General features: G+C 38.5%; 1 protein-coding gene across 2 annotated transcripts in view; it reads right to left on the minus strand.

Annotated features, from left to right (window-relative positions):
- VPS50 (VPS50, EARP/GARPII complex subunit) overlaps positions 1–15580 on the minus strand; it is a 97168-nt gene that overhangs the window by 46001 nt on the left and 35587 nt on the right. For both annotated transcript variants that reach the window (XM_008064261.1, XM_008064262.1), the window contains one exon: positions 15305–15445. In XM_008064261.1, coding sequence (XP_008062452.1) covers positions 15305–15445 — 141 coding nt within the window. The remainder of the gene's footprint in view (positions 1–15304; positions 15446–15580) is intronic.

Genomic DNA, 15580 nt, shown 5'->3' on the forward strand with positions numbered 1-15580 from the left:
CCTGAGTCCAAGGTGTAGTCAAGTGGGACACACTGCCATAGCAACCTCTCTCTCCCCTCCTGAAGTCTCCCAGCCTGCTCTGCGCCACAGCCTTACCTCAAGGGCCTGGAACTCCCTTGTAGTCCCAGCTGAGATGGGACAGCTGAGAGTGCACTTTGTGGGAGCTCCATCTCCTATCCCCTGCACTATCCAGAAGGCTCAAAACAGATTGAGAACTCAAGAAATCCCTGGAGTCCAGCCCTAAGTCTAGGCTGGGTACATCCTTGGAGCAATACCCTCCAAGGAGAAACCCCACATCCCACATTGCAGCTGGCTTTCTCCCACAAGCGCCACCTCCTGGCCTGTGGTCAACAGTACAGCCCACCACATCAGATTCAAAACCTCAGCTTTGGAAAAGGCCGATCCTAACAACACTTTCCGTGCCTTTCAGGACACTGTGAGCCAGTGCAGGTACCCAGCACAGGTCTGTCACATCTGGCAGTTGAGAAACTGATCACACCAAGACTGTATATAACCAAGGGAACTCTACAGTGCCAATGTCAGCCTCCAGTCAACCTCAAATAAGAAGAAATAGGCAACCTTCTGAGGTCCCCTTCTGCGGTCCCCTTCTGCTATGGGAGCCTTTCTGTCCTCTCAATAAATTCTGCTTTCAAAAAAAAAAAGAAGAAGAAATAGTCTACCCAAATGAGAAGGAACCAGAAAAATAATTCTGGCAAAATGAAAAAACAGGGTTCTCCAATACTCCCCAAAAGTCTCATGAACTCTTCAACAACCAACCCTATCTAAAATGAAATTTTTGAAATTCCAGACAAAGAATTCAAAAGGGTGATGATAAAATTTATCAATGAACTTAAGGAGAAAACTGAAAACTAACATAAAGAAAAAAAAAAAAAAAGATTCAGGACACAGATGAAAAATCTTCCAAAGAGATAGACCCCTTAAAAAAAAAAAAAAGGCCAAGCAGAAATTCAGGAACTGAATCATTCAGGGAAGTATAAAAATGCAGTGGAAAGTTTTAACAGTAGACTAGAATAAGCAGAAGAAAAGATTTTGAACTAGAAAACAAAGTTTTTGAATTAACCAAATCAGACAATAACAAAGAAAAAAGAATCAAGAGAATGAAACAAAGTCTCCAGGAATAAACAGCCAAACCTAAGAATCATAGGTATTCCTGAGGAAGAAGAGAAAGCAACAGGTTTGGAAAACCTATTTGAGAGAATAATTAAGGAAAATTTTCCTGATCTTGCCAGAGATCTAAACATCCAGATACAAAAAACCCAAAGAACTCTCAGAAGGTTCATTTCAAAAAAAGTCATCCCCAAGGCATACAATCTTCTGGCTATGCAAAGCTAATGTGAAGGAAATAATTGTAAGAGAAGTGAGACAAAAGCATCAAATAATTTACAAAGGTAAACTTATCAGACTAACAGCAGTCTTCTCAGAAGAAACCCTACAAGTCAGAAAGGATTGGGGTCCTGTCTTCAATCTCCTCAAACAATAACTGTCAGCCAAGAATTTTTGTATCCTACAAAACTAAATTTCATAAATGAAGGAAAAATGACGTCCTTCACAGACAAGAAATGCTGAGGGAATTTGTCACCACTATACCAGCTCTACAAGGAAGACTCAAAGGAGTTCTAAATGATGAAACAAAAGGTTGAACACACTAGTAGAAAAACACTGAAAGTCATAAAGTTCACAGGCCTTATGGAACACTCACACACAAGAGAAAATAAATAAGTAAAGCAACCAGATAACAACCAGTATGACAGATGGAATAGGACCTTACAAATCATTATTAATTATGAATATAAATAGTCTCAATGCCCCACTAAAAAGATGCAGACTAGCAGGATGGATAAAAACATACAACCCAAATATCTGCTGCCTTTAAGAGACCCAATTAACTCACAAAGACTTCTATGGAGTCAAGGTAAAGAGGAAAATCATTCCACACAAATGGAAACCAAAAACAAGTAGGAGTAGTCATTCTCAAATCAGATAAAGCACACTTTAAATTGACAACAGTAAAAAAAGATAAAGATGGCTATTATATAATGATAAAGAAATCAATCCAACATGAAGACAAGAGTCCCCAGTTTTGTAAAACAAATTCTACCCAGGCCTAAAGAAAGAGATAAACAGCAACACAATAATACTGGGAGACTTCAACACTCTGTCAGCAACAGACATATCAAGAAAGAAAGAAAGAGAGGAGTTAAACCAGACTCTAGAACAAACAGAACTAACAGATATCTAAAGAATATCCCATCCCAAAACTACAGAATATACTTTTTTCTCATCAGCACATGGAATATTCCCCAAGACAGACAACATGATAGGCTACAAATCAAGTCTCAATAAATTTTTAAAAATCAGAATCATATCAAGCAACTTCTCAGATCACAGTGAAATAAAACTAGAGATTAACTCCAAGAAGAATTCAAGAAACCAAACAAAAATGGAAGCTAAAAAATCTGCTCTTGAATGACCCTTGGTTTCAACAATGAAATCAGGATGGAAATTTTTTAATTCCTTGAAACAAATGACAACAACAAAACAAGTCATCAAAACCTCTGGGACACAACCAAAGCTGTACTCAGAGGAAAATTTATAACATTTAAGGCCTACACTAATAAGACTGAAAGACTGCATATCGGCAACCTAACATAGCACCCCAAGGAACTAGAAAAAACAAACCAAACAGAAGAAGAAAAGAACGAAGGTAAGAGCAAAATTGAATGAAACTGAAATTTTAAAAGCAGTACAAAGTATCAATGAAACAAAGTTAATTATTTGAAAAGATAAAATTAATAGACTACTAGCTAGATTAATTAAGAAACAAAGAAAAAAGACTCAAGTTAGCATAATCAGAAATGAAAACAAAGACATTAAAGTTGTTACCACAGAAATTTTTTTAAAAAACCATCCAAGACCATTATGAACAACTCTATGCAAACAAACTAGGCAATCTAGAGGAAATGAATAAATTATTGGAAAAACAACCCCCCAACCTTAAATCAGAAAGAAATAAAAACCCAGAGTAGATCAGTAACAATCAGCAAGACCTAAACAGTAATCTGAAGTCTCCCAACCCAAAGAGTCCAGAACCTGATGGACTCACCAATGAATTCTCCCAGACCTTCAAGGAAGAACTGGTACCAATTTTACTAAGGCTATTCCACAAGACTGAAGATGAGGGAATCCTCCCTAACTCATTCTACGAGGCCACTATCACTCTAATACCAAAGCCAAGAAAGGATACAACAACAACAAAAAAGAAAACTATAGACCAATATCCTTTACAAACATAGATGCAAAAATACTCAACAAAATATTAGTAAACCGAATCCAACAGCAAATTAAAAAAAAAAAAAATCTACAATCAAGTAGGTTTTATCCTAGGGATATAAACATGGTTCCACATATGCAATAAATGTGATCCACTACATAAACAGAATTAAAGACAAAAAGTATCTGATTTCAATAGATGCAGAAAAAGTATTTGACAAAATTCAGTGTCTCTTCATGATTAAAAAAAAAAAAAAACCCTCAGCAAAACAGGCACAGAGAGAACATTCCTCAAAATACTAAAAGCCATATATGTCAAACCCACAGCCATCCTGAACAAAGAAAAATTGAACACATACCACCTCAGAACTGGAACAAGGCAAGGATGCCAACTTTCACCACTCCTATTCAACACAGAACTGGAAGTCCTAGGAGAGAAATCAAGCAAGAGAAAGAAATAAAAGGTATCCAAATTGGAAAACAAACTAGCTCGCTCTGCATACTGATGATATGATCCTATACTTAGAAAATCATAAAGACTCCTCCAAAAGACTCCTGGACTTGATATTTGGTAAAGTCTTGGGATACTAAATCAACACACACAAATCAACACTCTATCAACAGTGACCAAGCTGAGAAATTAAAAACTCAATACTATTTACAACAGCACCCTAAAAGCTACAAGATTTAGGAATATATTTAATCAAGGAGATGAAAGATCTCTACTAAGAAAACTACAAAACTCTGATGAAAGAAAATGTAGTAGACATAAGCAAATGGAGAAACATCCCATGCTAATGTGTTGAAAGAATCAACATTGTTAAAATGACCATATTACCCAAAGTAATCAACAGATTCAATATAATCTCTATCAAACTACCAATGTTATTTCACACAGAATTAGAAAAAACAATCCTAAAATCCATATGGAACCAAAAAAGAGCCTGAGTAGCACAATTAATCCTAAACAAAAAAAACAAAGCTGAAGGCACCACATTACCTGACTTCAAATTATACTACAAGGCTGCAGTTACCATACAGTGTGGTACTGATACAAGAGCAGACATGAAAAAAAGACCCAGAAAAAAACCAAAATACCTACAACCAACAGATCTTTGAAAAGCAGACAAAAACATAACTAGAGAAAGGACAAACTATTCAACAAATGATGTTGAGAAAATCGGATAACTACATGCAGAAAAACAAAACTTGATCCCTATCTCTCCCTATACACAACAATTAACTCAAGATGGGTTAAAGACCAAAATGGCAGACCTGAAACCACAAAAATCCTAGAATAACCCCCCCCCCAAAAAAAACTCTCCTGGACATTGGCCTAGGCAAATAATTCATGGCAAAACCCCCAAAGCAAATGCAATTAAAGCAAAAATGCGGTTGCCGTTAAGTGTGCCATGCACTCAGCCTGGGCGACAAGAGTGAGACTCCAACTCAAAAATAAAATAAAATAAACAAGTAGAACTTAACTAAAAAGCTTCTTTCTGCACAGCAAAAAATAAATAATCAACAAAGCAAATAGGCAACCTACAGAATGGGAGAAGATATATATAACTATACAACTGATAAAGGATTGATATCCAGAATTTACAAAGAACTCAAATCAGCAAGGAAAAGGGAAATAACCCCATTAAAAAGTAGGCAAACGACAGGAACGGACATCTCTCAAAAAAAAGAAATGGCCAAAAGACATGTGAAAAAAATGTTCAACATCACTTATCATCAGGGAAATTAAAACCACCAAGAGATACCATCTTACACCAGTGAGAATGACCATTATTAAAAAAATCAAAAAATACCTTGAACAACTATCATAACACTATAAGAAAGGGATTGGCAGTAGTGGGAAACTGCCAGGAGAACTGGGGGACACTCTCATCAACAAGGGTACCTGTATAATGAATACTTGCATACCTAACCCTGAATTGTACCCCAGATATTTAAAATAAAATAAAAAAATAGATGCTGGCCTGGTCGCAGAGAAAAGGAAACACTTATTCACTGTTGGGAGTGTAAATTAGTGCAACCTCTGTGGAAAGCAGTATGGAGATTTTTCAAACAACTAAGAGTAGATCTACCATTTAATCTAGCATTACATTAAAAAGACGCCTGCACCCGCATGTTCATCACAACACAATTCACAATTGCAAAGACATGGAATCATCTTTATGCTCATCAATCGATAGGAAGATCATGAAAATGTGGTGTATATATACTATACACTATGGAATGTGATTCAGTTATCAAAAAGAATGAAATCACGTCCTTTGCAGCAACTTGGATGGAACTGGAGAACATCATCCTAAGCAAACTAACTCAGGAACAGAAAACCAAACATCGCATGTTCTCCCTTAGAAGTGGGTGCTAAATTGAGGATCTGCAAAGACATAGAGATGGTGTCATGGACACTGGAGACTCAGAAGGGGAAGAAGGGGTGGTGGGACAAATATCATCTGTCGGGTACAGTGTGCACAGGGCAAAAGGGTGCTCTTAAAGTCCAGACCAAAAACTATTTGTCTCCCCCAAAGGTACTGAAATTTTTTTTAAAAACCAATACCAGTTTATATGATTTGGTAAGCTTTTATGGACACATGTCAAACTTTGAAATTAAGCTGGAAAGTAAATAAAGGAGCTAAGCTCTGGAGTCAGACTGCCCAAGGAGGGGTTATGCCAAGAACACTGGAACGGTTTACTCTTATAAAATCTTTTTGTGGAATTTGCCCCACTGATAGGTCTAAAGAGAAAAAACAAATGATTATCTCAATGGATAATGAAAATAAAATTTAAAACAAATGCTCTGACAAAATTCAACACCCACTCCTAACAAAATTCATGAAAAAATAAGACTCAAGGTGTATTTCCTTAAGATGAGAAAAATTCTAAGGTATAACCACTAGGTCATCAAATGAGCAAAGATGCCCACTCTCTCCACTACAGTTTAACAATGACCTGAACGCACAAGTCAATGCAAGCAGACTACAGAAAACAAATAGAGGGAAAGAATAGAAAAAGAAGAAATGACACTGTTTCTGTATGCTAATGATATTACACCTGGAACTCCTAAAGAATCGATGATACAACTAACCCCAACATCACACACACTCTGCAGGCAAGGCTGCCAGGGCACAGGCATTGCGTGTGGTGCTGGAGGGATGCAGAACAGTACAATCCCAGGCAAATCTGGCATGACCTGCAGAACGACATGTGCATCTTCCCTTCAACCCAGCATCCAAACTTCTAAGAACCTGTCCTGAGGACACACCTCGAGCAAAGTGAAAACACAGGCATACAAGGTTATACATGAAAGAATCACCTGTCATTTCAAAATACTGAAATCTATCTCAATGTCCAAACACAGGTGGAATAAGTTATCATTCAGACACACAAAAGAGTTGTGAAAAGTAACTCTGGGCAAGTACTCATGCTCACTTCTTTAACAGTTGCTATCCTTATTATGAACCCGTTTTCATCTTTTCCTTGGTTTATTTTTAGCACATAATTACACCTGACATATCTTTTTTACTACGCACATTTAACGAAAGCCAAAACTGACACACGCGGTCAGGAAAAGGCTAAAAGTCTTTCCTGGGGGTAAGGGAGAGCAAAAATTCTAAAGTGTTCCTGGCTGCCATTCAGATACTATTCACCTGAATGAAGGAACCCCTCTACAAGTCAATTTCTCTAACGTTTATAAATTCAACCTTTCATAAATTTATGTTTATATTATGCAAACAAATTTAATCTAAGTATATCCGAACAGTCCTTCTGGTAGATGAGAGAAACACAGTATTAGCCATATTCCTCTCAAAGAAAAATTATTACTATACAAATAATTATGTTAAAGTTCACAAATTAATTTCTATTATACTTGTCACAGTTTAACAAACCAGAAAATTAAAACTTAGACTACTACCGTTTGTTCTCCATCCAACCACTGTCCAGGTACATTATTTGCCTATTTATTCAAGGAATAGGCAGTCCTTCAGTGTGTTATCTCTTATGGTTTTACTGATATTTAATGGGTTTGAATGAGATATATACAAGCAGATGCTTACATGATTTTTTTTTAAATTTAAGTTGTGCAGTGAAAACTAAACTGATTCAAGTGTAAATAATCCAGAGATCTAGTTAAGCCACTGCACATGCCTAAAAGTCTCCCTAAAGAACCCAAATTCTATTATCTCCAAATGTATTCATACATACAAACATAAGACTATGATATACTCAGCACCACATAACAAGATGATTCTTGACCAAGTTTATGTTCCAAAATAGAAACAAATGTAGAGACCACTTTACTAAATACGTATACAATAAATAGTTTAAGAGAAAAAGGCAAAGTGGGCTAGATTTTAAAAAACAACGTTAGCCAGGCCACACCCTTGCACATTTCAGTGAAGGCAAAACCCTCCATTTCAGACAAAATGAGAACTGCAGGTCAGCTAGCCTACTGCCACTCAAGGCATGTCTCTCCACAAGCACTCAGGAGTCCTGCTGCATGATCCCAACAGGCCATGCCACACAGCCATGGCTCCTTCCACCACACCATGCTCTCCTGCTCGTGGCATGATCTCACCATCCCTAGGCCCACCATACACACATCACTGTGGTGCCTGCTGAAACCCAAGACCCAACTCAAAAGTAGCTATCTCCCCTTAACAATTATATGCAGGTTTTCATTTTCCTTAGAAGACTTAAAGAGCTGTTGTGACCCCTCTGACACTTTATGCTGTTTGAACTTTTCTTACTCTACACCGCTGATCATAATTAATGTGACTTTAACTAGATTATAAACTCTTTAAAGTTTTATTTGCCCTTGCTAAGCTGAATTGATTACTGAGTAATAAAAGCTGAGTCATGGCAAGGGCACTGGTTTACACTTAGGAAATGAAGTCCTGTGTCTTCCATCAACATCCATGGAACATAACAGGGACAGCTCATTAGTCTGCAAGCAGAGTAACATTTCAGACCTCACAACACCTGGAGATCTAGAGAGCAAATGGCAGGACAACAGGAAGAAATGGATAAATTTTCCTTACCTGTCTTGTAATCCTTAAGTTCTCATTGTAAAAAGTTATCAAATTTAATCTAGAAATCAATATATAAAATCATATACTAGAAAATTAGATAGGCAGTATATGTATGTGATAAGAATAAATCAACCAAGTGAATTCTTAGTTCTGCCTAAAACTGACCTGTGCAAGCCACCAAGTGAATATTACTTGAACTCAAAAGGTTTCTTTCTTCTACCAAATATTCAAATTTGTAGCATTCAGCAAGAAAGAAAAGGCCCACTCACTTATCCAACCAAATCAACAAGATTAACCTCAGTAATCAATGAGATGTCCCAGTTTAGTTTCCCTAACATCCCAAGTATGCCCAAATTACCCACTGGCATTTGACAACTAAGCTACTAAATAAGAACAATCAGCATTCATGTGTCCAGGGGAAAAGACAGAAGCAGGGAATGCTGATGAGGAGGGTCAATCGAAACACACTTTCTAGAAGATGATTTTGGAAATACAAACCAAAAGTCTTTTTTTTAAATTCAAACCAAAAGTTTTTAAGACAGAAAGCCTTTGACAGGCAATGCAATTTCAATTTTTGTGATTCATCCTAAAGAAACAATTATTTATGTATGAAAGGATTTAGTATTAAGAATATTTACTGCAGTGCTGTTCACAGTGACAAAGACTGAAAAGAACACAGATATCCGAGAACAGGAAGCCAGCTAATGAATCCAGAGTGTCCCTTATGCTGAAATACTGTTTAGCCACAAAAGTTATGCACTGAGCCTATTTACTGAAATGGAAATTGTTTACAACATAGCAAGTGTAAAAAAGTTATAAAACTCTGTGCAGCTAATGTTAAAGCTATCTGCTCACATACACATGAAAAGAACCAGCTTCGCATGCAGACACAATTTTTATTTTCTTTTCACTTATCTGTCTTTTCCACAGTTAATATGTTTTAGTGTACAATTAAAATATGCATATTAATAATTGCTTAATTTCAGTAGCTACTTATGTGATTTATATTTCATAAGTAATACACCTAACCTATCAGACTTGAATTGCGTCAACACCACAGCAACCAGACAAAGATGGCAAGAAACATTTACTGACACCTCCAGTGTCTCAGACACTGTGAAAACACATACTGAAATGATGTCAAAGTTTATTCTAAAAGAAACACTAAACTCTTTCCCAAAGTATTACTACATTATCAAATGCATCATAAATAGAACTCAAAATTCATTAAGATCAACTGGAAATGAACAATTAAAAGACATAGTTGAGAAAACTTCAACCAGCTTAGCCAATTCTATTACCCTAAAATTAATCAATAACAACCTAATTAGCATCTTGAAATAAGCTATCCTGGGAAACGTATCAGCCTGCCAAAGAAATGTTATTAAAAAAAGAAATACAAAAACAAAAACTGATTAATAAGCTTTTAAATAATCCACAAAGCATTTCTCCAAATGGTGTCTACATATCTCTCCACAAATTGGTGTCGAAATGTAGGGTACATTAAAATATTAATGCAATCACAAACAAGGCTTAGTTTTTTAAGTAAATAAAATTGCCACTATTTGTCCCTTTCCAGAAATGAGTGAGTTGAATTCCCATTTGAAAATTTTGCTGCTAAGCATTAGCCACTTATGTGGGCTTCAAGATAAAGTACCTGTTTGTTTGTTTTTTTTAAGGAACTTAAATGACTGCTCTGAAAACAGTAAGCCAATACATTCAAGGACAGCATGCAAACCAGACTGAAAGATAAACTATAAAAAGGAAAACCTTGCTTCCCATTAAGCCATTTGGAGAACATGGTTGAGGGAGGAAAAAAGGTACATTCAATTGCAAAATGATTTTTAAAAGCCCAAAACCCACTAAGCTTTTACCCTCAGCAACATCAAGGAAACAATCAATTGCAGGAGCCTCTTCCCAGAGGTGGGTACCATGGCCTGAAAAAGGCAGAGGGCTGGGCATGCCCAGGGTCAACATGCAGGATGTTAACTGTTCCGGGTCTCTAAAATCCTCAAGGGACTCATAGGAATTGGCCCCATGTTGCTCCAGCTCATGGAGGCCCACACCAGCGGGTTTAAAACGTTGCCCTACAGGGGGCAGGCGAGCCATGCTGGCTTCCCCTGAGAGAAACAAGATGCCCCTGCTCATGAGAGCCTCCCGCCTACTCCAGACCACTCACTCCTTAATTTCCAATGTTATTTTTAAGCTCTGTTTACCCATATGAGTAAGGGGGAACTTCCTTCAAAATATTGCTCCTGTAAAAAGGAAATAAACCCTCAAAACACCGAGGCGCTTTCCTCTCACCTCCTAACACGCCAGCGCCCACCTCTTTCTTGTCTTTCGAGGACACACTCACACTCATCCCACATGCAAGCTCACAGGAGCCCCTCGGTCATCGCCACAGGCTCCTTCCAATCCGAAGCTCAGTGCTTCCCCATCCCCATAGACTGAAACATCAAGACCCTGATATTCCCACACAAGGCTCCAACATGCATCACCTCCTCTGTCGGAGTCACACCACTCTGGAGCCTTGACATTTGTCCTCGTGGGGGAAATGCTCGGATTTGAATTTCCTCCTATCCGCTTATGTCCTCAATTTCTAAGGGCTTCCTCCACTCCTCCCCTCCTGGGCAAACCATCATCTTTACAGAACTCAAGTTACTAAAAGCTCACATCTTTTCACTGAACTAAATAGTAAATGAATAGAACTGGTGAGAAATGATTTCTTCCTAATCATACCTGGCTTAAACATGTCAAATATGACTCAATATTATGAAATAAGTTAACAGGGCTCAGAGCGATTTCTGCACCCCTGTCTACCTGTAATAGCACTGTCGAGAAATAATTTCTCAGGGGCCTGAAATAATTTCTAAATTTTCATAAATTTTCATTGAGAGTAGTGCCAAATAAAATGGGCTTTCTTATATGCATTACAATCTTCACTGTATTATGCTAGCTCCTTTCTTCAAAAGAAATCCCTCCATGAATCTCCTGCTAACATATGCCATCATTCTCCCTACTTCCCAACGAAATCACTTCAACTATGTTGTCACAGGGTGAATATAAACCAGGAGTGCACCACTGTGTTAGATAAATAACAATGCATGTGCCTGCTGCTGTGTGTCCTATGATTAAGACTTAGCATATTAATAAGTCATCTGCTTCCTTGATACATACACCTCATCTACTATCATATGTGTATGAATAATTTTATAATAACGAACCAGAAGATTCTTGGGGTAATTTTAACAAGTCTTTACTCAAGATGCAATCAGGAGCTGGGCTCGGTGGCTCAGCCTGTAATCCCACGCCTTTGGGAGGCTGAGGTGAGTGGATTGCCCAAGCCCGCGGGTTCAAGACCCGCCTGGGCAGGTGAGACCTTATTGCTACAATAAAATCAAAAAAATTAGCCAGGCGTGGTAGCGCACGCCTGTAATTCCGGCTACTCGGAAGGCTGAGGCGGAAGGATCGCCGGAGCCCAGCAGGTCGAGGCTGCGGTGTCCGGGAGCGGCCACTGCACTCCAGTCTGGGCAACAGAGTGAGACTCCAACTCAAAAAAAAAAAAAAAAAGATGCAATCAGGAGGGATAAGCTATTTATTATCTGATCATTTAAATATACAAGCTACTTTAAAAGATTATTTTACAAACAGCTATTTTTTTAAGTAAAGAAAATTTGGAAGAAACATAATGCTATGGTAAACAACTTGAGCACAAATTTTTCTTCCTAAAAATGTATAACCAAGTACAGCTTTCAGCTCTATACTCTACACGTGCAGGGGGACTTTCTCAAGAAGGAGGAACACAAGATATCTTTGTTGTTGTTGTTGTTATTTGAGTTGGAGTCTCACTCTGTGGCCCAGGCTGGAGTGCAGCGTTGACCTGTTAGGCTTCGGCAATCCTTTCACCTCAGCCTTCCAAGTAGCTGGAACTACAGACGGGTGTGACCACGCCCAGCTCATTTTTTGATTATAGAAATGAGGCTTCACCATGTTGCCCAGGCTGGTCTCGAACCCATGGGCTCAGGCAATCCTCTCGGCCTTGGCCTCCCAAAGTGCTGGGATTACAGGCTTGAGCCATTGTGCCCAGTCACAAGATGTCTTTGACTTTTAAAAGTCTATGGAAGTAATAACAAGCCGGACTTGGTGGCTCAGCCTATAATCCCGCACCTTTGGAAGGCTGAGGTGAGTGGATTGCCTGAGCCCGCAGGGTCAAGACCCGCCTGGGCAACTTGGCGAGACCTAATCTCTACAATAAATCAAAAATTAGCCAGGCGTGGTAGTGCGTGCCTGTAGTTACAGCTACTTGGAAGGCTGAGGCGGAAGGATCGCCGGAGCCCAGCAGGTCGAGGCTGCGGTGGCCAGGAGCGGCCACTGCACTCCAGTCCGGGTGACAGAGTGAGACTCCAACTCAAAAGAAAAAAAGAAAGTAATTACAAAACACACACACCCACACACACACCCCCACACACATACATACGCGCGCGCACACACACATACCCCAGATGTAACCAAAGAAAAGAAGAAAAGGACAGAAACCTAATTTGTTTAAAATGTTTGTTTTAATTTTTAAGAGTTATTTTCTGTTTTCACAGAAAAAGTGCTCACTTGTAATAAATTGCTTTATCATTTATATCATCTACTTGCTATTCCAGTATGTTTTGAGGTATGTGTGTACGTCTCTGTGTATGTGTGTACGTCTCTGTGTATGTGTGTTCAATTGTTTTTTGCATTGGTTTCTGCTTTGCATCATCACATAGAGAGGTGGTGGGGAATGGGTCTCAGGGAACACATACCATAATCAGTGAACATTGTAATTTGCAAGTAGTTTCTGAATCCTAGCGCTCCAACCCCTACTTTATTCAAATTTCAAAAACTACAAGAGACAGCAAAGCTTCCCATCCACTATCCTATTTCAAAATAGAACAAATCCAGAGCCTGGATCAGGGAAGAATGGAGAACTGAGCAAACATCAAAAGGAAAAGACTCTTCCACTGACACTGAATAACAGAACTAAAGAGAAAAACAAGAGATCTGTCACAAATGAGGAAAAACCAAAGGAAGACCTCAGGCAATTTCAAGTGTACCAAAGACAAAACTCCTAAAAAATCAGACCTTGGTGCCCAAACAATGGAAGTCAACAATGACTGGCCCCAGAATATGACAGGGATTAAGGAATGAATGGAAAGAGTGAATAAGACTTAAGAAAGACAAGATGCAACACAGAAAGAACTTGCAACAGAGATTTTTGGCAATAAAAAGTTTCATCCTAGAAATAAATAACAAGATGACAAGCATGGAAAGCAGAATTAATCTAGGTAAAGAAAGAATCTCAGAACCTGAAGACCAGAACATGGAATTAACCTGATCCGTAAAAATCATAAAAAGAAGACTCAGAAAGAAAGAATAAATCATCTACTAGTGATAGCTATATTACTAGAATCAAAAAGTAAAGGTGATTGCTTGGGTATTTAATCTAAATATATATATTATCAACTTAAGACCATATGTAAATAAGAAAATAAACAACACATTCCACAATTTTAAACTTTATCAAATGATGGTCATCTTTAAAACCGGATATTTAAACATGCAATCATGCAACTATATTACACAAAGTCAATAATCATAAAATTTGTAAAACAGTTCTCATGGTTTATAAAATTACGTTTAAAAGATATTTTAGTGATATTAACAACCATCCACTGTCATTATTAACTTAATAATTCATACATAATATGTCATACATAATCATAACCTTCCAGAGTATTTGTTGTAGCTCAGGTAAGAAAATCTTGCCAGTCTCCAGAAAACATATAATTAGTACTTTGATGAAAAAACACACTGAAGGATAAAGATCAGCTTAATTTCACACTAATTCCTGGACACAATTACAAAAGAGAAGAAATCTATTTTCTACAACTGCTATAATTTCCTGAGCTGACATTAGAGAAAATTCAAGGGTGTCTCTTGTGAGAGACATGGCATTCTTGGGCGAGAGTGAAAGAGACCGTGGCAAACATGGCCTCCATTCTGTCAAATGGTCAATCCTATCACATCTCTGCTCAGACTCCCGGCATCTGACCCTGGTTGGCACCCTATCCCTCTCAGAATACGTCCATCTTTCTCCTTTGGTGACAGCACCATCTCCTGGTTTCCTCCCACCCAGTCAGCTGCACCTTCTCACCTTTTTGTCTCTCCCACCATCTCCTCACTGAGCATCACAAGACCCGGGGCCCTCATGCCTTCTTTCCTCTCATCCAGTGCCAAGGTTTTAAATACAAGCAGATGCTGATAACTCGGACACCCATCACCTCAGCCCTGATCTCTCGAGGTTCTTCATGCACCTGAGTCCTCAACAAGTCACTCGAGTGCTTAGCAGGTATCATGCAGAACTCGTGCTTCCCCACAGCAGTCCTGCCCTTCCTAGTCTTCCTGTAAGTGCAAAGGACATGACTATTCTCCCAGCAGCTCATCATTTGCTCTTCCTCATACTCTTCATCAACTCGTCAGCAAGACTCACTATTAACAAAGAACCACTTTTAAGTCAGTCCACTTCTGCCTTGGGGTCCCTATGTTTCTTTAAGAGAAAAAGGAAAAACTGGTTTCAGGCACTGACAGCATTTATACGGGAGAAAAGACGGACTGAAACTGCACAGAAAATCAACAGGGATGGCTGCTTAGAAGCACCCCTGGTGCAATCCCAGGAGCAAATTCAGAAACTGAATTGAAGGGGTAGAAGAAGCTGTGAGACAGCAGAGCCAACTCAGAAGCAACCACATGCCAGTCTCTCAGTGTCCTCCACCATTTGTGTGACTGCATCCTCCAGTCTCCTAGCAGGGAAAAAGAGCACGGCAGAAAAACATTTGTTTTTATTTTAGTAGCAGCTTAAAGCAGGTGCAAAGAAAAGGGGAATGCAAATTCAAACTCTAAAAGAGAGACATATGGACAGTAATTAAGTCGCTACGTACTGTACAGAGGTCTTTATACTGCAGCTTTTGGAATTTTGTATCTGTATTTCCTGCACACAGTTCCACGTAACCAAGAACAACTTGAAACACAGTATTGTGAATGGCTTGAGTGAAGTGCATATGAAGCTGATCCATCGCTGTCTGTGGAAAGAAAAAGTACAACCTAATTTTCCATTACTACAATAAAAACATTCAACAAATTTGAAAAACACAGGGAGAGTATCTTTACCAATCTTATTACAACACAAAGACCATGACTATTCTTAGAATTATAAC

This window comes from Carlito syrichta, unplaced genomic scaffold (genome assembly GCF_000164805.1).
Source record: "Carlito syrichta isolate Samal-C Ts95f unplaced genomic scaffold, Tarsius_syrichta-2.0.1 Scaffold307254, whole genome shotgun sequence".
Classification (NCBI taxonomy): Eukaryota; Metazoa; Chordata; class Mammalia; order Primates; family Tarsiidae; genus Carlito; species Carlito syrichta.